Source organism: Schistocerca nitens, chromosome 1 (assembly GCF_023898315.1).
Source record: "Schistocerca nitens isolate TAMUIC-IGC-003100 chromosome 1, iqSchNite1.1, whole genome shotgun sequence".
Taxonomy (NCBI): Eukaryota; Metazoa; Arthropoda; class Insecta; order Orthoptera; family Acrididae; genus Schistocerca; species Schistocerca nitens.
The window spans coordinates 341,549,841-341,576,413 of NC_064614.1; the positions used below are offsets into that span (position 1 = coordinate 341,549,841).

General features: G+C 43.5%; 1 protein-coding gene across 1 annotated transcript; it reads left to right on the forward strand.

Annotated features, from left to right (window-relative positions):
* LOC126235627 (CD63 antigen-like) lies at positions 1–26,573 on the forward strand. Its single transcript, XM_049944342.1, has 5 exons — positions 1–151; positions 9,731–9,919; positions 10,571–10,741; positions 15,517–15,714; positions 26,411–26,573. Exons 1-5 carry the CDS (start codon positions 92–94, stop codon positions 26,474–26,476), a joined length of 684 nt encoding a protein of 227 aa, XP_049800299.1. The 5' UTR covers positions 1–91; the 3' UTR covers positions 26,477–26,573.

The window sequence follows — 26,573 nt, forward strand, 5'->3', positions numbered from 1 at the left end:
CTGAGCCGCACCGCTGCGTGGATAAGTACCGCGTCAACAGCCGGCTACGCGCAGTTCTCACAGCAGTCGCACAAGGAGCCGAACCACCACCATGAACTGCGCAATGAGCACCGTCAAGTACCTCCTCTTCTTCTTTAATTTCCTTATTGTGGTAAGTAGTGCATTCCGCAGAGCGAATCCTGCGTGTTTTAACTGTAAACCTAATTATTTTATAATGTGGGCTTTCACGGGCTGATAGGCCTTGGTCGATAAACAAAACTTCCTTCTGACGTTTCATCTCTGACTACGGGAGATATCTTCAGAGGTAAAGTAGCAAACTGCAACCATAACTCGAGGGAGTTATAGATAGACGATGTAAAGGGCACCATAGTCCACCACATGAAGTAGGCTACGAGATTATCCCTGGTAATGCCAACTTTCTCGATTGAAAGTAATCGACCGTAAGTCTTCCGAGGCAACGTTGACATCCAAATTTTATCTAATTTAACACTTTCCTCTTTTCTATTAAAATTATGATATTTGTAAATCTTATTAGCCTCTCTATACATGCACGCATGATAATGTCACGTTTTCGATATGATGCTCATCTCACTGAATTTTATTTTATGATCGCCTCCATGGTAAATATGTTCCGGAACGGTCAATTTATCTGTAGGTCACTGACGGAAATTCCTCTTTTGTTCAACTAGGTGGGTGTTAACATTTCTTTTTGTTGGTACCAATATAAACCAGCCCACAATTAAAGGAATTTTATACACATATACCCGATGTAGCCAAAGGATGTGGTATATCTTTTCCTGAACTTAAACATTTTTTTTATCTTCCTGGTGGCTCTGCAGCCAGTTTCCACACTATACTTGCTCAGCATTTTCCCACTTTTCCACTCACTTAGAACAACCATTCTTCTTGAATATCGAAAGTGAATGTTCAACCTCATCTTTTAAATCACCTGTTGGAAACGTAGCTGAAACAGGATCTGCAATGGGTCTTTTGACAAACATGAACGTAGTTGTATAACGTGCAGGTGGTACTCCACTACTGGCAGCAAAGTACAACGACCACATGTAAAATTTATGCATCTTCCCGACAAAGCAGATCAGTTCTCTTATTTAAATGTCTCTCTAACAAATGAAATTTATGATCGAAAACATAAGCTTAAGTTATTACTTCCTTGAAATCGCTAGTAAAATTTACAGATTTCTTGACCATAGGAATCAAACCGTACTTAAATTACCCTGTTGCTGGGGGAAACTGGATAGCTGCTTGATTTCTGTGACACCTTCATTTTCGACAAACATTACCCGGTGGCAATAAGTTTTTTTATATTTCGTTTCAGGTCAATTAAGCACCATGTCAAGATAACCATTTATAATCTTTTCCTTCATCCTTCCCCAAAACTCTTTCATTTTCTCCGAATCAACACTATTCCTCTCATTTGGGCATTTGATTAAAGTATTTTTTTTATCTTCCTGAAAACCTCTGAATTTCTTCTAGTCTAAATTTTTCTCTCTTGAGTAAGGTCTCCTCTTGAAACTGCATTTCTTCTCTCTTTTGTCTTGCATCGCCATTCATTTTATTTGAACATTTTCCTGTTTTGGAAGAATATGTGGATCTCCTTTGTTAAGCTTCCTTTATTCTCCTTATATACACTCCTGGAAATTGAAATAAGAACACCGTGAATTCATTGTCCCAGGAATGGGAAACTTTATTGACACATTCCTGGGGTCAGATACATCACATGATCACACTGACAGAACCACAGGCACATAGACACAGGCAACAGAGCATGCACAATGTCGGCACTAGTACAGTGTATATCCACCTTTCGCAGCAATGCAGGCTGCTATTCTCCCATGGAGACGATCGTAGAGATGCTGGATGTAGTCCTGTGGAACGGCTTGCCATGCCATTTCCACCTGGCGCCTCAGTTGGACCAGCGTTCGTGCTGGACGTACAGACCGCGTGAGACGACGCTTCATCCAGTCCCAAACATGCTCAATGGGGGACAGATCCGGAGATCTTGCTGGCCAGGGTAGTTGACTTACACCTTCTAGAGCACGTTGGGTGGCACGGGATACATGCGGACGTGCATTGTCCTGTTGGAACAGCAAGTTCCCTTGCCGGTCTAGGAATGGTAGAACGATGGGTTAGATGACGGTTTGGATGTACCATGCACTATTCAGTGTCCCCTCGACGATCACCAGTGGTGTACGGCCAGTGTAGGAGATCGCTCCCCACACCATGATGCCGGGTGCTGGCCCTGTGTGCCTCGGTCGTATGCAGTCCTGATTGTGGCGCTCACCTGCACGGCGCCAAACACGCATACGACCATCATTGGCACCAAGGCAGAAGCGACTCTCATCGCTGAAGACGACACGTCTCCATTCGTCCCTCCATTCACGCCTGTCGCGACACCACTGGAGGCGGGCTGCACGATGTTGGGGCGTGAGCGGAAGACGGCCTAACGGTGTGCGGGACCGTAGCCCAGCTTCATGGAGACGGTTGCGAATGGTCCTCGCCGATACCCCAGGAGCAACAGTGTCCCTAATTTGCTGGGAAGTGGCGGTGCGGTCCCCTACGGCACTGCGTAGGATCCTACGGTCTTGGCGTGCATCCGTGCGTCGCTGCGGTCCGGTCCCAGGTCGACGGGCACGTGCACCTTCCGCCGACCACTGGCGACAACATCGATGTACTGTGGAGACCTCACGCCCCACGTGTTGAGCAATTCGGCGGTACGTCCACCCGGCCTCCCGCATGCCCACTATACGCCCTCGCTCAAAGTCCGTCAACTGCACATACGGTTCACGTCCACGCTGTCGCTGCATGCTACCAGTGTTAAAGACTGCGATGGAGCTCCGTATGCCACGGCAAACTGGCTGACACTGACGGCGGCGGTGCACAAATGCTGCGCAGCTAGCGCCATTCGACGGCCAACACCGCGGTTCCTGGTGTGTCCGCTGTGCCGTGCGTGTGATCATTGCTTGTACAGCCCTGTCGCAGTGTCCGGAGCAAGTATGGTGGGTCTGACACACCGGTGTCAATGTGTTCTTTTTTCCATTTCCAGGAGTGTATATATCTATAGATTGTAAGACGTCTTTCCTCTATCTTAGCTGTTGTTTTAGAGCCAAATGAATATAGTTCCTTATCTGAACTCAATACCCAGTCGTCATCTTAGTTCTTTATTGGACCTAATATTTTTCGCAAGATTCTTGTTTCTATCTCTTCCAAATTTATTAACGCTATTTTACATCAGATAAAAACATTTTTTTCCGAATAATAGAGGACTCTCTTTTTCGATTACTTAATTTAACATCTCTAAAAAAACATTTTTTATAATACACGTTTCTCACTTTCGTATAAGCTCTAATAGCATTAAGTAATACGTAGAAATTACACAAAATTCGTCTCAGATTTACACGCTGACGCAATCAGAACTCGTACCAATACAGATGTAAAAATCGTATCCGTAGAAGATCCAGTTGGGCTCACTGATAGTGGTCACAGTTCTAAATTTGGTTTTATTAAATTACTGCTTACTTCCGAAATTTACATAGATGCATTCCAGTTCATCAGAATTCATCTTGACAAGATTGCAGATTCGATTTGGTAGGTTGTTACTGAGTCTGTCAAACATAGATGATATTTCGCTAGCTCTAATCAAGAAGGCACATATTCCCCTATTCAGTCGTATTTCCGTAACCTATATAGTTAAGTGTGTCACACTATGGCCGAAAAACAGCCTCATAGGTCCCATAAAACGGACAAAAAAAACGGCTGAAATGACTATAGTCGATCACATCTTACTGAACAATATCTGCAATATACACTGAGGTGACTTAAGTCATGGGATAGCGATGTGCACATATACAAATAGAAGTAGTATCGCGTAAGAAAGGTGTAAAATGGCAGTGTAATGGCGGATCTGCCATTTGTACTTCAAATGGTTCAAATGGCTCTGAGCACTATGGGACTTAACATCTGTGGTCATCAGTCCCCTAGAACTCAGAACTACTTAAACCTAACTAAGGACATCACACACATCCATGCCCGAGGCAGGATTCGAACCTGCGACCGTAGCAGCCGCGCGGCTCCGAACTGAGCGCCTAGAACCGCTAGACCACCGCGGCCGGCACCATTTGTACTCAGGTGATTCTTGTGAAAAGGTTTCAGACATGATTATGGCCGTACGATAGGAATTAAAAGACTTTAAAGGCGGACTGATAGTTGGAGCTAGACGCATCGGACGTTCCATATGAGAAATCGTTAGGGACTTCAGTATTCCGAGATCCACAGTGAGTCCGTCGAGAATACCAAATTTAAGGCATTGGCTCTCACCACGAACAACGCAGTGCTCGAAGGCCTTCACCAGACGACCGAGAACATAGGCATTTGCGTAGAGACGTCAGTGCTAACAGAAAAGCAACATTGCGTAAAATAATCGCAAAAATCAATGTGGGACGCACGACGAACGTATCCGTTAGGACAGTGTGGCGAAATTTGGTATTAATGAGCTATGCTTTTGCTGACAGCACATGGCCTGGTCAGATGAGTCCCAATTTTAGTTAGTAAGAGCTGATGGTGGTGTTAGAGTGTGGCACAGACTTCACAGAGCCATGAACCGAGGTAGTCAACAAGGCACTGTGCAAAGCTGGCAGTGGCTCCATAGTGGTGTGGGCTGTGTTTACATGGAAGGTATTGGATCCTCTGGTTAAACTGAACCGATCATTGACTGGAAGTGGTTATGTTCAGCTACTTGGAGACCACATGTAACCATTCATGGATTCATGTTCCCGAACAACGATGGAATTTTAGTTGATGACAATGCGCCATAAACATTAGCTGTTGGTTTGAAGAACATTCTGGAAAATTCGGGCGAATGATTTGTCAGTTTTTTCGCAGGGGACCTCCAACGACTTATTGAGTCCATGCCACACTGAAGTGCTGCACCACGGCGGGAAAATGGAGGTCCCACACTATATTGGGAAGTATCACACAACTTTTGTCACCTGTGTGTAGAAACAATGATCTTTCAATGAGATTTCAACTCTTGATAAAAAAGGAAGTTGATGCGTTTGTGAAAACAGTTCGCAATTCATTCTGCTCTACAATTGCAAATTGCTGCGCTAACAATCTGATCTATAGTCTGTTTTCGAGGTCAGTACTCGTAATGAACGACGGCTGCACACTTGTCCTATTCCTATTCTCTGGCAGTGGGTATCAACTTCATAGTCTCACATTCATTGATGCCACGAAACTTTATGCTGATGGTTCTCCCTTGGAACGCAATAAAGCACCGATTCTACGTAGCAAGTATTCAAAAGTCCTTCATAATTTTCCGGACATGTGTGGCACCAGACGTCTATGTACAGGCCGCGATATGTCTGTTAATTATAAGCCAATGGTTTGTGGGCATGAGGCTGCGGTGCAGAAGTATCTCAGATGCGTCCCATAGGGTTCAGATCGGGCAAATTTGGCGACCAAGACGTCAACGAGAGTTCACTCCTCAAACTACTGTAGCACGATTCTTGCCTCGTGACAGGGCAATTAATCTGCTGAAAGATGCCACTGCCTTCATGGTGCCGTCAGTTGGTGCCAGAGTCCAATGGTAGCCCCGGTCAGTGTGTCCCATAGTATATGCCTCCAACCGGCCACCCACCCTATCTGGCCCGTATCCGTAGCGCGGTGCTTGTTTCGAGCAGCCACTCGCCTGCCTACCTGGTGTAGCAAGAAATATGGTTCATCGAACCAGGTACCAAGTAGTCACTGATCCCGTGCCCACTGCAGTCGCAATTGACGATGTCATTGGGTCAACATCGAACACATAGGGCTTGTCTGTCACATAGCCTTGTGTTCAATAATATTCCCTAAACAGTGTGCTCCGAAGTACTTGTGTCTGCACCAGAACTGTATTCTATCGTCAGATCTACAACCGATCATCGCTTATCATATTTTAAAAAGCGGGAAAGCGCTCTGTGACAAGATGTGAGCGTCCAACACGTTATCACCTACTCGTAATTTCACTGTATTTCGACCTGCATAGACGTACACGACCGCAGCACGCGAACAGTCAGCCTGTTTCGCCATTTCCGAGATGCTCGTCCCAGGCGCCGGGCCATAACAACCTGCCCCTTGTCAAAGTCGGTTACGTTAGCAGGTTTCCCGATTTGCAGCCCTTATCGACAATAGAATGATTCCCCAGTCGTCACTGCCTTGACTACATACTTTCCTTGCCATTCACGTGCCCGCAATGCCACCAGATCGCATTCAGTCTCGCGGTGGCCTGTGTTGTAATATTCGTATCTTAACTTACAGGGGTGTGTCCCATAATTCTGTGTCAAATGAAACACATTCTCCTGAGCCTTTTCTTGAAATGAATGTAGTATTTTCTAATAATTTCAGAATCCGAATTATTGTAGAACGAATGATAGATACTCCTTCACTGTGTCTCTTGGTGTCAACAGGACATTAAGACGTATTGCACTAAGTGGGTCCAAATATTTCAGCTATTGCATAGCAACAGCGCGACTGTCTCCATTTCATGTATTGCCATTGCACTAAGCCACAACCCTATCGCATTTTATGTCTCTCTAACGTTGTCATTCCAACGATAAAATAATGAAAGAAATGTGTCGTGCGGCACCATTGCCTGGTACAAGTCTTTCAACTGGACGTCACTTCGGCAACTTGCAGATCCTTAACTCCAAGAGCACCCACTTTTCCTCGGACGGTTACCCATCCGAGTATAAGCCGTGTCCCACGTTACTTAATATCGGTGATCGGGAGGGAAACGGTGTTACCAACGTAGCAAGGCAGTTAGCTGATTCACGAATGAAAATGGCGAATAGTGAAAAAACTTTCTCCACTTCTCGTCGGAAACCAACTTCCAGCGAGTAGCACAACAGCTGCGTGCATCAAGACCTCGATGTTCGTGCCACAGTGAGGGATGGCGCAGTGCTTAAGGTTCCGGACTCACATTCGGAAAAAACGGAATTCCAGTCCCATCGGCCCATCCAGATTTAATTTTTCCGTCGTTTCTCTAAATCTTTTATTGCAAGTGCTAGGGTGGTTTCTCGCAGAAGGCCGCTGGACATTTCGTTCATGGTCTTTAGATAATTTACACTTGAGTGCCGTCTCATATGACCTCGTAATTCAGGGAATAAAGCTCTCAAATTCCACCTTTCTTTGATGTCCCTTCTTCCTATCTGTGCGAACCTATTATATGACTGCAAAGCGAAATTTTAGATTCTGGCAGTTTTACGCGACGTTCCCATTCGTTGTAGGTCCCTGCCACATTACACCCGAAGCTAACAATTGAAATATGGGAATACACAAAACGCACCGTTTAGTGCTGGCTTCTGGTTAAACGCTGTTTCAATCATTTATAGAAGCTTTCCAAATTCTGCAAGAATAGGTCTCTCTCTCTCCGGTTTCTCGAATTACTGTTATCCTGTATCATGGGGAACCGGGTGATTCAGCTACACTTACTTATGGGTTCAATGCAACCAGCAGAGCCTTCAAATATCACGTGCAAGATTTTTATATTCTCTCGCTCGCTATGCGCAAACTGTTTGTCCTACAGAAAAAATGAACAGGACATTTTTGTAGGAAATTTAATGTAGATACATTTTGTTCCAGGGTACGTTTTCGCTTGAGGCCGTAGTTTTCGAATTATTCAAGAAAATATACAAAAATGACCTTTAAATGCGTTTTTTAGTAACTCGGAATTCCTTATCTCCAGCGAAAACGTCTCCCATTACAAAATTTAACTACATTACATTTCTTACAAAAATGTCCCGTTCATTTTTTCTGTAGAACTAACAGTTTGCGCTTAGCAAGCGATAGAATACGAAAATCTCGCGGGAGGATTTTAGGCCTCCTTTTGTTACACAGTTGCCGTTATACAAGAAATATAGATTATAACCTATTATTATTTCAAAAGTAATCGCCATATATGTTGATACATTTATCCCACTGTGAGACAAGACGGTCAAAATGTTTGCGGTTGCCTTCGAAACAGTGATTGTATGCACAGGTGCACCTCTTTGTCCGAAGCAAACTGACAGTCAAGTGGCTGTAAAGTTGTTTCGACTACGGTGAAAATGTTTTGATGGAAAGCCCTTAAACATCCTCCAAACAGTCCTGATCTCACTCCAAGCTGTTTCCATGTTTTTGCAGCATTGAAGAAAGACATCTGTCGCCACAGATTTGCTTAGGACGAAGAGGTGCACGCGTGCATGCAATCATGGTTCCGTAGGCAACCGCAAACATCTCACAGTGAGATAAATTTATTAGTAGTTATGAGTACTTTTGAAATAAATAATGGTTTACTTACTTTTTTCCATTATAACTATCGCAAATTTCGGTTATAAGTCACAGAATGTTGATCTTATCGCCCTTCCATACATCCAAGGCGGATCTTAACTTTCTTATAAGTACACATCAGTTTAGCAACGATTAAGACTCGTTACGGTATGACTTTGTAGCAGTAACAGAATATGTGATTGCAGATTTCCTAGGCGTATTCCGATGATGAAATCTTCTCGAGTGATAAGCCGAGAGAAGGCGCCATCTTGTCCCAAGCGAACATGATGTGTAGGAAACTCATCCAAACGTTGCGAAAAGACGACGCCACCACTCAGCTGGTCACACGTGAAGATTTCATCGTCAGTAATAGAATAGTTATATTACAGCTTTCTTCTCGAAACCTTTGAATGGATTTCATTTCATATTTCGAAACTGACGTCTTGCTCAAAATATTTTGCAGAAAATCATTACTTTATTAAGTCCCATCGAAAAGATATCCTACATAGGAAGAACTGTCTCACGGTGAAGAACGTTCAATATGTTTTATAATTTGCTCTTTGTCAGCACAAAGAGAAGCAGACGAAACAGCCCCTGTTATGCTCTGATGAAATTTGGGTACAGATGTTGACTGTATTCAGAGGGCCGTTCTCTCGCAATGCGTTCTTTCGATGATAATACTGCTTCTAGCGTCCTACATTTGCCGTGTCCTTGTATTCTCGAGCACTTTCCATTGTTTTCCGCAAAATTCTTGGCATGAAACTGAGTGCCCTATGTTTACATAGTACTGTACCATCCGAATTCAATTTTATCGCTACCTTTACAATATGACGAACTGGTGCTGGTAAATTTCGTGCGGAAAGACCACTGACTTTTTCCTTTACTACGTTTGTTCCGATGAAGCTGGACTCCATTTCATATACGCTTGTTGACGATGGGACGTTAGTGCTTTATCCAAAAGAGAACTGGAGAGAAATATTTTCTGTATGAACACCCAATGTTTCAGCACTTTTAAGTATAAGTATATTAAGTACACACAGAACTGATAAAATCTCATGTCTTACCTTCTAGAAATACTTAGAGTTAAGCGACAAGCATAGATCTTATTTTCGACAGCCTCCAAACACTTTCAGTTGTGCTTCAGTTTTGTACTCTCCTATCAAATTATATTATCAAAATTGGAAAAGTAAATGGAGGGGCATTGCTTATTGTTAAGACGCAAATATCATTATTTCAGTAATACATTTCGGAGTGGTCATTACATAGTCGTCAGTATAAATAATTAGTTTAACTTGTATTTCTGCTGAGTCTGCGTAGATAGTTTATTAAACCATACGTATATATTGCACAGTCGGATACCAGTTTTTTATATAACTGATTCAGTGTTAAAAAATAACTTCTCTGATAAATAACTTGCCTACGTTTGCAGCTGTGCGGCATAGCCCTCCTGATTCCTGGGATCATCGCCCTAGTCCAGCTTGACGACACTTACTATTTCCTTGACGCCAAGTTCAACGTGCCCGCTATCGCTGTGACGTCGGTGGGGGGTCTCCTACTCGTCATTGGCTTCTTCGGTTGCTGTGGTGCCATCAAGGAGAACAACTGCATGATCAACACTGTAAGTATCCAAACAACAGATGTGTTGTCTTTCTAATAAGCCACGCAACTACGTCCTGCATTCAGACAAATACTTTCGCGAATGGTCAGCAGTCCACGCTCAGAATAATGCATTTACATAAGAAAATTCTGTAAATTCATACCCTGATTGTCGTAAGAGATTCGAAGTGCTACTCTAACAACCCGAAACAACCAGAAGCTACCCATGTTTCGCATTCGTACGTATTGTTCTTTCGTGAAATGATTCTCTGAAAAACCATCCGTTCGCTCGGTAAAACTTTTCCGAAGACAGTATACAATTATTCATAATGATAAACGGATCTTACAACGGAACCTGGCGTGATTAGTGACAACTTATCTCAGTCAAAACTTCGCAAAGAGTTTCAGTTAATTGATCGATCTGTTGGATGATTTGTTGGTGTCAATAAATGCTCTTTCGCTTACTCCTGTCTGAATAAATCATGCAGCAAGTAATTACATAATAATCGTTTTAGTCTGCCAATTATTGAAATTTATGAAATGCATTTACTCGAAAATACATCTGACTGCTTTCAGTAGTTGACCTGCTGACCTAGTTGTGTTGGTTTGTAAGTATTATTCGTGAAATACAATGTTTTATATATACTGAGACATTTCGTGTTATCTTTTTCAGTACGCAGTCCTGGTAGTATTGATCGTTATAGTGGAGCTTGCAGTCGGCATCACAGCATTCGTTTACCGCGACGACATCGGGGATATTCTAAGCGACAGGCTCCGGAAGGCTGTCGCCAACTATGGCGAAGACACTGAAGCATCACAGGCCATAAACGCTCTCCAAACAGAGGTAAGTCATTAAGGCAATCAGAATAAAGTAACAGCTACGTAAATTCTCCTTTTCTAATTTGTATGTGTGAAAGGTGCAAGCTGCACAGTCGTTCAGACTTCGTGCAAAGCGGATCAGCCTTTAAGTTGTCAAATGAAATTGAATATTTCCGCTCCAGCCATTTTCCTCTAACAATATGCCGTAGAAGATCACTGCTAGACATTCGCATATGTGAACGCCTTTCGTTAGTGAGAGTAAAACTCCAATTGATGCCTAATTATTCTGCGAACGGAGTAAAGTTAGTCATACCACACTTCAAAGTAAATTGCAAAAATGTTCACGTGGAAAATGAACTTTTGAACTATGTAATGGAAAGCGAATTCACACAGTGACATCTACGTACAAACTCTAGAAAGAGTCGGGTGTTGGGATCCACAGAAAATGACATACAAATCTCCTGTTTCTGTGTTTTTCTTTTCAATCAGAATTCTGTGAACCATGTGCGTAGTCAGTTCATTGGTTGACTAGGTGTGACATGGACCGTCCCGCAGATGTTCTGAAACTAAATAAGTTACACGGCCAAGTGGGATGAAAACGTTAAAAATTGTATTTTTTTATAAATTTAAATTTCTTATAATAACTGCACAAATGCTATATTTATCTGTCCGTGTTATCTTACTGCATTTTACACACCTTTCAATACATGATCGAAGACTGTAATAAACATTTAAAAACTTTTATACTGGTTAAACATGCACCCGCAGAATTTGGATAAGTATAGTGATATCTGTAATGTTGTGTCTGTTACGAGACTTCAGCAGCCCAAAGAACATAGTTACAGTTAAGTACTGATAAGTTTTATTGGAACGTCTTCTGACTAAAACGAAGACAAATGACATTTTCGATAAATGCGCTGCAGAGTAAAAAGAAACAACATATGCTGAAGCCCCAGACATTAAAAATTTTGCAGCTTAAGAGATAGTTGGGCTCAGTTTATGACGACAGAAATTCAAACTTATGTGAGGTTTGCATTGTTATTTGTGCAGTCCAGAGAAATACTGGAGGAAGTTGAACACAGTCGTATCGTCCAGAGTCACTAACTTGGCTGTGGTATTCTCTTAGGGAATTTTGACCTTATGTTTTTTGAACTTTAACTACTAAGTTGTTTAACTAAATAGTTCTGTCTTGAAAAATTAAATAATTAAAATAAGTTATTGAATAAAACAGAACTTCTTTTTGAGTGATTTGGTCATGGAAGAAATTCTATAGGTTGACTCGTTGGGAACGGATTAAGAGACTAAACAGCGAGGACATCAGTTCCTAAACGAATGGTATAATTTAATACGAACAAAGAGGAGATTTTGGAAATTTGTGGTAAGTTCTATGGGACTAAACGGCTAAGGTCACCGGTCCCTAGGCTTACACACTACTTAATCTAACTTAAACTAACTTACACTAAGGACAACACACACACCCATGCCCGAGGGAGGAGTCGAACCTCCGACGGGGGGAGCCGCGTGATCCGTGACAAGGCGCCCTAGACAACGCGACTACCCCGCGGGGCAACAAAGAGGAAGTCTTGGATTAGTGTAATGTGAATTACGTTATGTATCTCAGTTTAGAGAGAAATGCTCAGGTAGCTAGCTCATATCTTTTATTTTATGTTAGCTATAACGTTGGTGCATAAGTTCGTGGCGTTTTTGTTTTGCATATTGGTTTTCCGATTGCTGTTGGTTTATTTATCGAGTGTCGTTTTTTATTTGTAGTTTACTGTTGCTATTTGAGTTACCATATTGCCATTTTGTCATTTGGAGATAGTGAGTGGAGCTGTGGATGCCAGGAAATGGAGTGCCTAGTGGAGACAGAGGACCATTCCCGACAAGTTCAACAGAGGTGTGACAGCAGCGAAGGCAGCCAGAAACATTGTGGCCGTGTATGGGAATAATGCCACTGAACAGAGCAAGCCACGAAAATGTTTTTCGAGTTTTAAGGCAGATAGTTTTGGTATTACTGACTCTCCACTTTTGGGAGGACCTTCGGGGTTTCATGAAGATCGTTTAAACGCATTAATCGACAATGATCCACGTCAGTGCACTCGAGAACTAGAAAATGTGATGAGCTGTGAGCATCCACCACTGTCCAAAAACTGCGTGCAAGATGGAAAGTTCCACGGATACCGCATGCTCTAAAGCCAAAATTACAACCATCAAGGGGTCACCACATGTCCATCTCTGCTTGCTCGTCATCAATCGGCTCGTGAACGATATCGACCATTCCTATCCTGTATCGTCTCTGGTGACAAGAAATGGTGTCTTTATGCTGACGTAAGGGAAAAAAAGGAGCTGTTGAGTCCAAACAAAGCAGCAACTCCCCGTACAAAAACCTGCACGCATGCGCAAGAGATAATGTGATGCATCTGGTGGAACAGCGGCGTAGTGGTGAACTACGAATTGCTTCCCCGAGATGTAATCATCACTGTGACTTTTATTGTCAAGACTACATGAAGTGATGTTACTCCACGATAAAGCCCGCCTACATTCTGCTAGACTGACGAAAAGCGCTATACAGGAGTTGGGTGTGGAAGTCATTCGTACCCACCTTATTCACCTGATCTTGAGCCCTCAGATTATAGCCTTATCCGTTATCTATAGAAAAGCCTTCAAGGAACTTCCGTTCCGGATGAAAATACAGCCCAAACAGGGCTCGACGGGTACTTCGCCTCAAAACCACGTAATTTCTATAGTTGCAGAATGGAAAAATTACCCCAGCGTTGGCAGACTGTTGTAAACTGGCCACTAAAATTGCTACACCACGAAAATGACGTGCTAAAGACACGAAATTTAACCGACAGGAGAAAGATGCTGTGATATGCAAATTATTAGCTTTTCAGAGCATTCAAACAAGGTTGTCGTCGGTGCCGACACCTACGACGTGCTGACATGAGGAAAGTTTCCAACCGATTTCTCATACACAAACAGCAGTTGACCGGCGTTGCCTGGTGAACCGTTGTTGTGGTGCCTCGTGTAAGGAGGAGAAATGCGTACCATCACGTTTCCGACTTTGATAAAGGTCGGATTGTAGCCTATAGCGATTGCGGTTTATCGTATCGTGACATTGCTCCTCGCGTTGGTCGAGATCCAATGACTGTTAGCAGAATATGGAATCGGTGGGTTCAGGAGGGTAATACGGAACGCTGTGCTCGATCCCAACGGCCTCGTAACACTGGCAGTCGAGACGACAGGCATCTTATCCGCATGGCTGTAACGGATCGTGCAGCCACGTCTCGATCCCTGAGTCAACAGATGGGGACGTTTGTAAGACAACAACCATCTGCACGAACTGTTCGACGATGTTTGCAGCAGCATGGACTATCAGCTCGGAGATCATGTCTGAGGTTACCCTTGACGCTGCATCACAGACAGGAGCGCCTGCAATGGCGTACTCAACGACGAACCTGGGTGCACAAATGGCAAAACGTCATTTTTTTCGGATGAATCCATGCCGTTGGGATCCAGCACGGCGTTTCGTGTTACCCTCCTGAACCCACCGATTACATATTCTGCTAACAGTCATTGGATCTAAACCAACGCGAGCAGCAATGTCGCGATACTATGCGATGCATCATGATGGTCGCATCCGCGTTTGGCGACATCGCGGTGAACGCACTTTGGAAGCGTGTATTCGTCATCACCATACTGGCGTATCACTCGGCGTGATGGTATGGGGTGCCATTGGTTACACGTCTCGGTCACCTCTAGTTCGCATTGACGGCACTTTGAACAGTGGACATTACATTTCAGATGTGTTACGACCCGTGGCTCTACCCTTCATTCGATCCCTGCGAAACCCTACATTTCAGCAGGATAATGAATGACCGCATGTTGCAGGTCCTGTACGGGTCTTTCTGGATACATAAAATGTTCGACTGCTATCCTGGCCAGCACATTCTCCAGATCTCTCAACAATTGAAAACGTCTGGTCAATGGTGGCCGAGCAACTGGTTCGTTACAATACGCCAGTCACTACTCTTGATGAACTGTGGTATCGTGTTGAAGCTGCATGGGCAGCTGTACCTGTACACGCCATCCAAGCTCTGTTTGACTCAATGCCCAGGCGTATCACGGCCGTTATTACGGCCAGAGCCGGCCGCGGTGGTCTCGCGGTTCTAGGCGCACAGTCCGGAACAGTGCGACTGCTACGGTCGCAGGTTCGAATCCTGCCTCGGGCATGGATGTGTGTGTTGTCCTTAGGTTAGTTAGGTTTAAGTAGTTCTAAGTTCTAGGGGACTGATGACCTCAGCAGTTGAGTCCCATAGTGCTCAGAGCCATTTGAACCATTTGAACGGCCAGAGGTGGTTGATCTTGGTACTGATTTCTCAGGATCTATGCACCCAAATTGCGTGAAAATGTATCACATATCAGTTCTAGTATAATATATTTGTCCAATCAATACCCGTTTATCATCTGCATTTCTTCTTGGTGTAGCAATTTTAAAGGCCAGTAGTAGTAATAGCCAGATGAGTGTCTGTTATGTTTATCTGTTGTGTTTATTAAACTTATGGAAAAACTCTGGGAACTTATGCACCGAGCAATACATCTGTGTTTGAGAAAAGTATAGAACTCTGTCTTTAATAAAAGTCACCTAGAAGGAGCGAAGTCACCCCAATCTACAGTACTTATCGAAATATTTGTCGCCCTCACGATTGAAGTAATTGCTGTTTTACGGCATGAACAACGCCTCACATCTCGGCATGAAGATGATAATTTGTGGAGCTGTGATGTGGGTGACACTTTCAGCTGGAGTGCTGCGGCGCAGACAGCTACAAGGACTACCCGACGGAGGATCTGCCGCCGTCGTGCTGCGCGGCCGGGTCTGCCTGCTCCAAGAGCCCCGGCCAACACTTCGTGACTGGCTGCTCGGCCGCCCTGGCCGACTTCATTCAGTCCGTCGGCACTCTCATCGGCGGTGTCACCATCGGTGTCGGAGTAGTAGAGGTAACCTAACTACGCAGTATTTAGATAAGGCGCTGGACAACATTATGGTGAAATAAGCAGCTTGCGACCGAGTACAAATCGGCGCATAATGGAGGCGTGAAAAACACAGAATTTGCATCGTCATACAGGAAAAAACTGGCCAGATGCGAGTAGGACTCGAGCACTGAGGGTTTCGTACAAACTTAATCTAATATTTATGTAGTTTATTCATCCTAGGAATCGAGAATTTCAACGAATTTTGCTTTAATCGATATCGATACGGGCAAGATAATTGTCCCGGGAATTCCAAGACCTTATCAAAATCTCTGCACTACTTTATTAGACAAGCCCGGACATACCAAAAGAAGCGAACGGCGGACTTCAGTTTATACATGTAGAGAGAGAATATTTAATAAAACATTTTAATTACTTACTGAAATATGACTACAACTAACATTTAATGTTTGCATGCAGTAATACTCGCCTGTTATGTTTTTGATGGATGACGAATGCAATACATGTTCAAATGGCAAAAGATATTTTTGCGTGATGTAATTGCCATTTAACAAGTTTCCTTTTTTTTCACGTTACCTGTACTGTGAAAACCTGCTTCTTGCAGGATTTCATGTTTCTAGATCAACAGGAAGTACCCTGTACATTTGAATGAGTGAGTTTGGGAGTATCAAAATTATGACACAGAAACGGCCGCATGTGCTCATTGCATTGAATTAGAAACTTAATATTTTTACACCGCTAAGTCCCCATAGACCTTAGTATGCGACATCAACTGGAACTTGATACGCCAAACTGTCCCAGAGGAAAAGGTTCTTAACAGACGGACAAGCAGACAGACAGCCGGATGAAAATGACAAAAAATATTTATTCGTGTTATATGATTACATATCAACAGTTTCCGAATTTTTCCTTAACTTGTACTGTGAAGCTTAACTTCTCACGAAATCTCACGATTCTAACTCAACGGGAAGCAGCCTAAACGCTTTGATGAGTGAGTTTTTGAGTGTCAAAATATGTGACATAAATGGCCGTATCTTTGGCCTGAAGTGACTTAGAAGCTTAAAATTTTTCCACCTCCAAGGAACCATAGAGCTTAATACGTGACATGTATTTCAGCTTCCTATGTCCACCCGTTCCTGAGAAAAAGGATTCTTAACAGTCGGACAGACAAACAGACGAACAACAAAGCAATCCTGTGAGGGTTCCGTTTTTACAGGTTGGGGCACGGAACTATAAAAAGAGAAAACCACCAACGAAAATGAGCCACTGTACATTGACACAAACAGCGAGACATTTGAATAACTGAATTCAGTGAATTTCCTTGACAGTGCAAGCTCACGTTTTGTTACTCATACAAACAAGTGCAATGGCTAGGGGGACGTACTTACGTCACCGAACTCCTACTGACTGACGCACACTAGGTCACTGTAACGTTCAGAATCCGTCTGTCTAGCGGATGTCTGCAATCTCTTAGAGGGGGGCGAAAGGTGGGAGAAGGGTGGGGACGGGGATTACACTAACAACTTTTAACTCAAAGCTTTTCATTGAAAAATGCTGAAATTTACAACAAATGTGTCTCCTGTTTAATAATTAGCTAATAAGTAACTAGTTTCATACTTTTATTATGTGGAAATTACTTCAAAAAGTCAAATATACCTCAAACTCGAATATATGCCGTATGTCGCAGTCATTCAGATACCTAATAAAATCATCACTGCTGCAATTTTTATTGAATGTTCTTACTTAAATTTAGAATTAAATGTTACATGTTAAAATGGTTCAAATAGCTCTGAGCACTATGGGACTTAACATCTATGGTCATCATTCCCCTAGAACTTAGAACTACTTAAACCTAACTAACCTAAGGACAGCACACAACACCCAGCCATCACGAGGCAGAGAAAATCCCTGACCCCGCCAGGAATCGAACCCGGGAACCCGGGCGTGGGAAGCGAGAACGCTACCGCACGACCACGAGATGCGGGCTGTTACATGTCAGATTGAAACCATATTTTAAATTAATTAAAATTTTGCACTCAATTTCTTTCGTGTTTCGGAAGTGCAATTTTAAAGATTAAAAAAGTTCTGGAAAGTATTGTGACTGGAAATCATAATTACGCTACCATATCTAGTTACTTTTACAAAAAGCAAATTGAAGATTCGCTCGTTTTTAGGAAACTAATCATTACTAAATATTTCAAATTAATCTCTTATATTCTCCCTTTGTTTGCGGATACTAAACATATACATACTGTCTTATTTGCTTTTCGGCCTCTTTTTTCACAGTTGCAGATTACAAGTTACAAAAGACGGTATTCAACTTATGCAACTAAATATATTTCTATAAAATTAATTTCGTTAACAGTTAAATCCACGAATAATGGTGGTGGTTAGTGTTGAACGTCCCGTCGACAACGAGGTCATTAGAGACGGAGCGCAAGCTCGGGTCGGGGAAGGATTGGGAAGGAAATCGGCCGTGCCCTTTCAAAGGAACCATCCCGGCATTTGTCTGAAACGACTTAGGGAAATCACGGAAAACCTAAATCAGGATGGCCGGAGACGGGATTGAACCGTCGTCCTCCCGAATGCGAGTCCAGTGTGCTAACCACTGCGCCACCTCGCTCGGTACCACGAATAATGAAGTCACTTGTATTGAAGGAGAAATGGCGTTGGGAGAAATGGCGTTGTTGGTCACAGATTCGGTGATTTATTTCCGAGGCCTGACAAAACATTTTGTAGCAGAAAGATATTTACAATTGAGATTTTCCCTTCTCGTGTTGGGTCGGATGAATTACCGCCTGAAACTTTATACCTGTTCTCAACGCTAAAGACGTCGACAAGATAGTTGTTTTATAAGCTACATATCGGATTTTGATGGGTTTGAACGAAATGTAATGGTATCGACGTTTACAAAGATAAGGTTTTATCTCTTATCTGCAACGCACACAGTGTACTTTCCAGTGCCAACGAATGATTTATACGGTTGAAAGCGAAGGAGTGTAACTAACAGAACCACGATTCTGGGAAAATCAGGTTCAAACTTTGCATCAAATTCAAAATTCTACGTTCATTTGTTATATTGCCAATAGTAACCATCGTACCATCAATGCAGTGGTTATGCCGGCCGATGTGGCCGAGCGGTTCTAGGCGCTACAGTCTGGAACCGCGTGACCGCTACGGTCGCCGGTTCAAATCCTGCCTCGGGCATGGATGTGTGTGATGTCCTTAGGTTAGTTAAGTTTAAGTAGTTCTAAGTTCTAGGGGACTGATGACCAAAGTAGTTAAGTCCCATAGTGCTCAGAGCCATTTTTTTGCAGTGGTTATTAATAAAGTAATACACACAATATAAGTGAATAAAATTCAAATGTTGTGCTCAGTAATGCATTTACTAATACTCTAGTTACCACTTGCAGCCTTCTCCCTGCAAATATGTCACTTACATCCCTCTGGCTCAACTAAATTCACGTTCGGAATGACCCTCAACAGTGCAGTACAATATTTAGTCCCATTTTCATCCATTACATTAATACATACACGGAAACTTTTATTGATTATACATACACGGTCCAGTCACATTAATGTGACTACCGCCTTTGCACGACGTCAGTGTGCAATAACCACTCACGAGCGGCAGGTGGCAACACTAGCAGTGAAGGGTATATAAAGCGTGCCAGGGGGACGCGGAAAATCCCCTGTCCCTCTCCCTCCTGCCCCCGTCCCCTCCGCCATTGGCGTCCTTTTCTCCCCTCTCCCCCACCTCACCCCCGTTCCCCTCTTGGCAGGTCCCCGGACTCGCACACGCTACGTGGACTTTCGCGCGCCGGAGATCGCCGCCATCAGTGTCTTGTGTGTGCCGTCGTGTTTAGTGTTCAGTGTTCACCGTCACACTCCGTTGTTCACCAGTGCCTTCGTCTTCTTCAGTGTTTGTGCGTCGTCTCAACAGTTTGCAGTGTGGTTTACCGTCGCGTGTGAACGGCTCCGTGTTTGTCTCTCTGTGTCTCCTGTTTTATCGCCCACCATTTTGTGACTTTTCTGTTTTTTCTCCTGTTTTTTTTATGCATATGTCTTCTTTGGCTGAAGAGCGGCGTAGTGTGCTGCTGCCAGCCTGCCTATTGTATAGGTTTTAAAATGACAATAAAGTAAAAAAAAAGAAAAAAAAAAAGACGCGGAAAACAGTGAAGTTGTTGTCGTAATGCGGAAACGGAGAGATTTGTCTGACGTCCAAAAGGCCAAAATGACTAGCTTTCGGGGGAAGGGTGGAAGCATTTCTGAAAAGGCTAAGTGTCTAATCTAAATTCTTCAAGTGCCGCCAAGGTTAAAGTACCGGGTGATCAAAAAGTCAGTATAAATTTGAAAACTAATGTAGATAGAGAGGTAAAAATTGACACACATGCTTGGGATGACATGGGGTTTTATTAGATCCAAAAAAAACAAAGTTCACAAAATGTCCGACAGATCTCTTGCGCGCATCTTTTGGTGATGATCGTGTGCCCAGCCGCCACTTTCGTCATGCCTGGCCTCCCAGGTCCCCAGACTTGAGTCCGTGCGATTATTGGCTTTGGGGTTACCTGAAGTCACAAATGTATCGTGATCGACCGACATCTCTAGGGATGCTGAAAGACAACATCCGACGCCAATGCCTCTCCATAGCTCCGGACATGCTTTACAGTGCTGTTCACAACATTATTCCTCGACTACAGCTATTGTTGAGGAATGGTGGCGGACATATTGAGCATTTCCTGTAAAGAACATCATCTTTGATTTGTCTTACTTTGTTGTGCTAATTATTGCTATTCTGATTAGATGAAGCGTCATCTGTCAGACATTTTTTGAACGTTTGTATTTTTTTTTGTTCTAATAAAACCCCATGTCATTCCAAGCATGTGTGTCAATTTGTACCTCTCTATCTACATTATTCCGTGATTTTTTCAGTGCCGGCCGTGGTGGTCTCGCGGTTCTAGGCGCGCAGTCCGGAACCGTGCGACTGCTACGGTCGCAGGTTCGAATCCTGCCTCGGGTATGGATGTGTGTGATGTCTTTAGGTTAGTTAGGTTTAAGTAGTTCTAAGTTCTAGGGGACTAATGACCACAGCAGTTGAGTCCCATAGTGCTCAGAGCCATTTGAACCATTTATTCAGTTTTCAAATTTATACTGACTTTTTGATCACCCGGTATATCGTACATGGCTTTTAACTGCGCTATCCAAAATCGACGCCCAGACTGCTGCGGTGCACTACAGTCCATAGGTGTCCGCGGCTCGTGGTCTTGCGGTAGCGTTCTCGCGTCCCGCGCTCGAGGTCCCTGTTTCGATTCCCGGCGGGGTCAGGGATTTTCTCTGCCTCGAGATGACTGGGTTTTGTGTGTCCTTCATCCCCATTCACTCGCAAGTCGCCGTAGTGGCGTTAAAGGACTTGTGGAGCGGCGGCGGAACCTCCCCGCGAGAGGTCTCCGCCGGCCGGAGTGGCCGAGCGGTTAAAGGCGCTACAGTCTGGAACCGCACGACCGCTACGGTCGCAGGTTCGAATCCTGCCTCGGGCATGGATGTGTGTGATGTCCTTAGGTTAGTTAGGTTTAAGTAGTTCTAAGTTCTAGGGGACTTATGACCACAGCAGTTGAGTCCCATAGTGCTCAGAGCCATTTGAACCATTTTTGAGAGGTCTCCCGGCCAGCAATGCCATATGCTCATTATTATTATTACAGGCCACAGGTGACAGAGGTGAACGACAGTTGTGGAGATATGTACGAGTGAGTAGACATGCAACTGTTGAGCAACTGACCGCTCAGATGGACCGAGGGACTTCCAACCGTGTCTCCTGAACGACCTTTCAGAGGACGTTGCTCCTAATGGGCCCCTGCAGCAGGCACCCGGTTCATGTAGCCTTTCTGACTGCTGTTCATCGGCGACGAATGCTGTAATAGGCTCCCCAATGCCGTAACTGCACGTCCACTGTGTAGTGACAGGTGGTTTTTCACATGTATCACGATTTATTCTCTATTGGACAGATGACCGTTGATGTGTACGGTGTGAAACGTCTGAAAGCGAACACCCTGCAACCAGGAGGGAGCGTTGTCGCCTGGGGAATGTTTTGGTAGCATTCCCCACTTGATCTCGCCATTCTGTAGGGCGCAATGGATCAACACAAGTAAGCATCTATCCTTGGGGACCGTATCCACCCCGACATACAGATTTTTATGTATCGTGTGATCAAAACGTCAGTATAAATTTGAAAACTGAATAAATCACGAAGCAATGTAGATAGAGAGGTACAAATTGACACACATGATTGGAATGCCATGAGATTTTATTAGAATAAAAAAAAATACCAAAGTTCTAAAAATGTCGGACAGATGGCGCTTCATCTAATCAGAATAGCAATAACTAGCATAACAGAGTAAGACAAGGCATGATGATGTTCTTTACAGAAAATGCTCAATATGTCCACCATAATTCCTCAGCAATAGCTGTAGTCGAGGAATAATGTTGTGAACAGCACTGTAAAACATGTCCGGAGTTATGGTGAGGCACTGGCGTCGGATGTTGTCTTTCAGCATCCCTAGAGATGTCGGTCTATCACGATACACTTGCGACTTCAGGTAACCCCAAAGCCAATAATCGCACAGACTGAGGTCTGGGGACCTGGGAGGCCAAGCCTGACGAAAGTGGCGGCTGAGCACACGATCATCACCAAACGACGCGCGCAAGAGATCTTCCACGCATCTAGCAATATGGGGTGGTTCTAATAAAAACCCATGTCATTCCAAGCATGTGTGTCAGTTTTTACCTCTCTATCTACATTATTCCGTGGATTAATAAGTTTTCAAATTTATACTGACTTTTTGATCACACGGTATATATTTTTTTCCCTCAGCAGGACAATGCGATGTGTTACATAGCTCACAGTGTATGTGTTTGGTTCGAAGAAGACCAGGATGAATTTTCCTTTACCGCGCTCCCCTGGCAACCAGAATCCTCCGATTTAGTCGCTAAGTAGCTAAAATAGTATTCAGGAGGACAATGTTTCAGATCCCCTTCGGCCAGACTGATTTACCTGTTCTGTGACTAGTCCGAATGAGATCGGGATGATGCATTCAATGAATTCGTACCTTCCTTCTCCGTCCTTCACTACTCCATCACGATTGACCCTTAACTTCGGGTGAAGTTCTAACATTGCTTCCCTTCTTCCAGGTTTCATGCTCATGTTAATTTTCTTTTCTAGTGCAGACGATTCAGGAAAGGCATTAGTGTTTTCAAAACGAGAAATATGCAATATTCGTTAATACATGTATTTAGTGAGAAGGACCCAAGTGAAGAATCCCAGACAGTAACTTGAACTAACAATTACAATAATTACACCGGCGGAAAAAATCGCAACATCAAAAATAATTAATATGGAGTAATGAAATTTCAGGAATTCATTTGTCTAGGTAGCATATTTAAGTGATTAACATTGTATGATCACAGGTTAATGTAAGCGAGAGATAAGCCATTGCAAATATGAAGTGCTGGTACATAATAACCGGAATAACAGCCAGACGTTTGAATGCAAGCAAGCAAACGTGCATGCATTGTGTTGTAATGGTGCCGGATGTCAGTTTGTGGGCTGGAATTCCATGCCTGCTGCATTAAGTCGGTCAATACAGGGATGGTTATTGTAGTTTCTGCTTGACGCTGAAGTTATCGTCTGGTGATGTCCCATATGTGCTCTGTTGGAAACAGATCTAATGACCGAGCAGGCCTAGGCAACATGTCGACCCACTGTAGAGAATGTTGGGTTACAACAGCGGTGTGTGAGTGAACGCTATCCTGTTGGAAAACACTCCCTGGAATGCTGATCATGAATGGAGGCACAACAGCTCGCATCACCAGACTGATGTATCGTTTTGCAGTCAGGGTACATTGGATAACTACGAGAGTGCTTCTCCTGTCATATAAAATCGAACTCCAGACAATAACTCTAGGTGCAGGTCTGGTGTGTTTAGCATGCAGACAGATTGGTTGCAGGTCCTCTACTGGCTTCCTTCTAACTAACAAACGGCCATCACTGACACCGACGCAGAACTACCGTTCATCTAAAACACAACAGACCTCCCCCCGGCCCTCCAATGATCTATCGCTTGAAACCACTGTAGTCGCAAATGGCGGTGGTTTGTGGTCAGTGGAATGCATGCTACACGGTGTCTGGCTGGGGCTGTCCTAGAAGTAACCGATTTGTAGCAGTTCGTTGTGTCACTGTGGTGACAACCGCTGTTCAAGTTGCTGCTGCAGATGCAGTACGATGCGTCAGAACCATACGCCGAACACGATGGTTTTCTCTCTCGGTACTGCCACGTGGCCGCCCGGAGCACGGTATCCTTGCAACCGTACTTTCTCGTGACCTTCTTTGCCAGCGATCATGTACAGTGGCAACATTCCTATAAAGTCTTCCTGCATTATCGCAGAAGAATTATCCATTTTCTAGCCCTATTAGGGCAACGGCCTTGCCGCACTGGATACACTGGTTCCCGTGAGATCACATAAGCGCTGTCGGGCGTGGACGGCACTTGGATGGGTGACCCTCCTGGCCGCCATGCGCTGTTGCCATTTTTCGGAGTGCACTCAGCCTCGTGATGCCAATTGAGGAGCTACTCAACCGAATAGTAGCGGCTTCGGTCAAGAATACCATCATAACGACCGGGAGAGCGGTGTGCTGACCCCACGCCCCTCCTATCTGCATCCTCCTCTGAGGATGACACGGCGGTCGGATGGTCCCGGTAGGCCACTCGTGGCCTGAAGACGGAGTGCTTTTTTAGCCCTATTAGGCGACCTCGTTTAAACTCAGTGAGATGTCGATAATGGCGTCTATGTCACCTTAAAGGCATTCTTGGCTGACATCAGCTCACCACGTCTAATCTCACTTGTAACTAACAATCACGACAGTTATAGCCAGTATTTAAAGCAAACCTGATTTGTATCCTCCTAGTGGCGGTATTAGCGCCATTCTTACGCGACTGGCGCGAAATTTGAATTGACATCGCCCTTCAGATGCAGAAACACGCCTACCAACTTTCGGTTATGAAGCGCTACTCCTTCTTGGTGTTGCCATTTTTTTACCGTTAGAGTGTATATCACGCTAATAGTCAGACATCAAATGAAGTTCCATCTTCAAATTCTTCAGCACACAAACGAATAATAAACTACAGTACAAAGTGTACATTGATAAGGTAATAGAAAAATCTAGCTCCATTATCATGGTAACAAGAGGTACGCCTCAAGTTGTTCATTCCTGAACGAAAGGGTACAATAATTTCAGTTTCGAGTATTTTAGAGATAATTTTCTGTATTACTGCATTAACAGAACTTCGTTTTATGAAAACGAGTGACAGTACTTTTACTTGTAGCCGTTTCAAGAGTAAGAGGCTTCTCTTAGTCCCTGGAAAGTTATTTCAAATAGAATTTCTATTTGAAATGGTACTTCTATTTGAAGTAACTTTCCAGGGACTAAGAGAAGCCTCATATTGATGAATTGTGTGAATCCCCAGACAACAAAATTAAATTCCAGAACCAAGGCATTTACTGCTGCAGGAATATTTTTCTACCTGTCTTGGCATTTTTTTTTTGTGTCATCGGTCTTCAGACGGGTTTGATGCGGCCTGCCACGAATTCCACTCCTGTCCCAACCTCTTCATCTCAGGGTAGCTCTTGCAACTTACGTCCTCAATTATTTGCTGGATGTATTCCAATCTCTGTCTCCCTCTACAGTTTTTCCCCTCTATAGCTCCCTCTAGTACCATGGAAGTCATTCGCTGATATCTTAACAGATATCCTATCATCCTGTCCCTTGTGCTTGTCCGTGTTTTCCACATATTCCTTTCCTCTCCGAGTCTGCGCAGAACCTCTTCATTCCTTACCTTATCAGTCCACCTAATTTTCAACGTTCATCTGCAGCGCCACATCTCTAATGCTTCGATTCTTTTCTGTTCCGGTTTTTCCACAGTCTATGTTTCACTGCCATACAATGCTGTGCTCCAAACCTGTACTCTCTATCTTGGTTATGGAAGTGCAAATCCCTTTCAACGTTATAAGGAATGATGTAAACAGTAACTTAACCTTCTTCTTTTGATATATAAATATCGCATAAGAGCTTCTGTGGGAAAGTAGAAGAGTTACTGAAAGGAGTGAATCTATAAAGGGAGGTCGTACTGCCTGCGAAGGGCAATGTTCCGTGTTTGAAGACCGGTATGGCAAACAGTTTTCATCTGCCGAAGGTTTTTACGAGTATGTAAATTTTAAAAAAACATACGAAGACTGTAGTCATCACATGTGGGTGAACGTGTATTATCTGATATTATGTGAATAATATCAATTGTCGATATTCTAACCACATGGTAGCGTTAGTGTGGCGCAAATTATTGCACCGCTGCGCTGCTAAAGAGCAACTGATCTACTTACCTGTATCTAAACTGATATTTACTAATTTGTATGTTGAAAATTTAGCTACAGACGTGAAGCTCCTTGCTTTGAATTAAAGAGCTCATAGAAAGAATGAAAAGGATTGTGGTACCAATGTCTGTTTACTAATAACTTTGTAATCGCGAGACTAGGAAAGTGGTGTCTAATATAATGATGGAGAATAACTGAAAGGTTTTGATGCAAAGTTGATATAACCAGATATTTCTTTTGTTAACTATACTCAGTCGCTAATTTTCGATAATTTATGTTGCAGGTCGTGGTCATTGTCTTATCTTGCTGCCTGACGAGGACAATACGCAAGGAAAGGGCTTTCGTCTAATGGACGCTGCTTAAGATAGCGTATCCATTGCCACTAAATATAAGTTATTTATTGTATGTTATTTTCTTACATAAAAATATATTTATTTCTTTTCTTA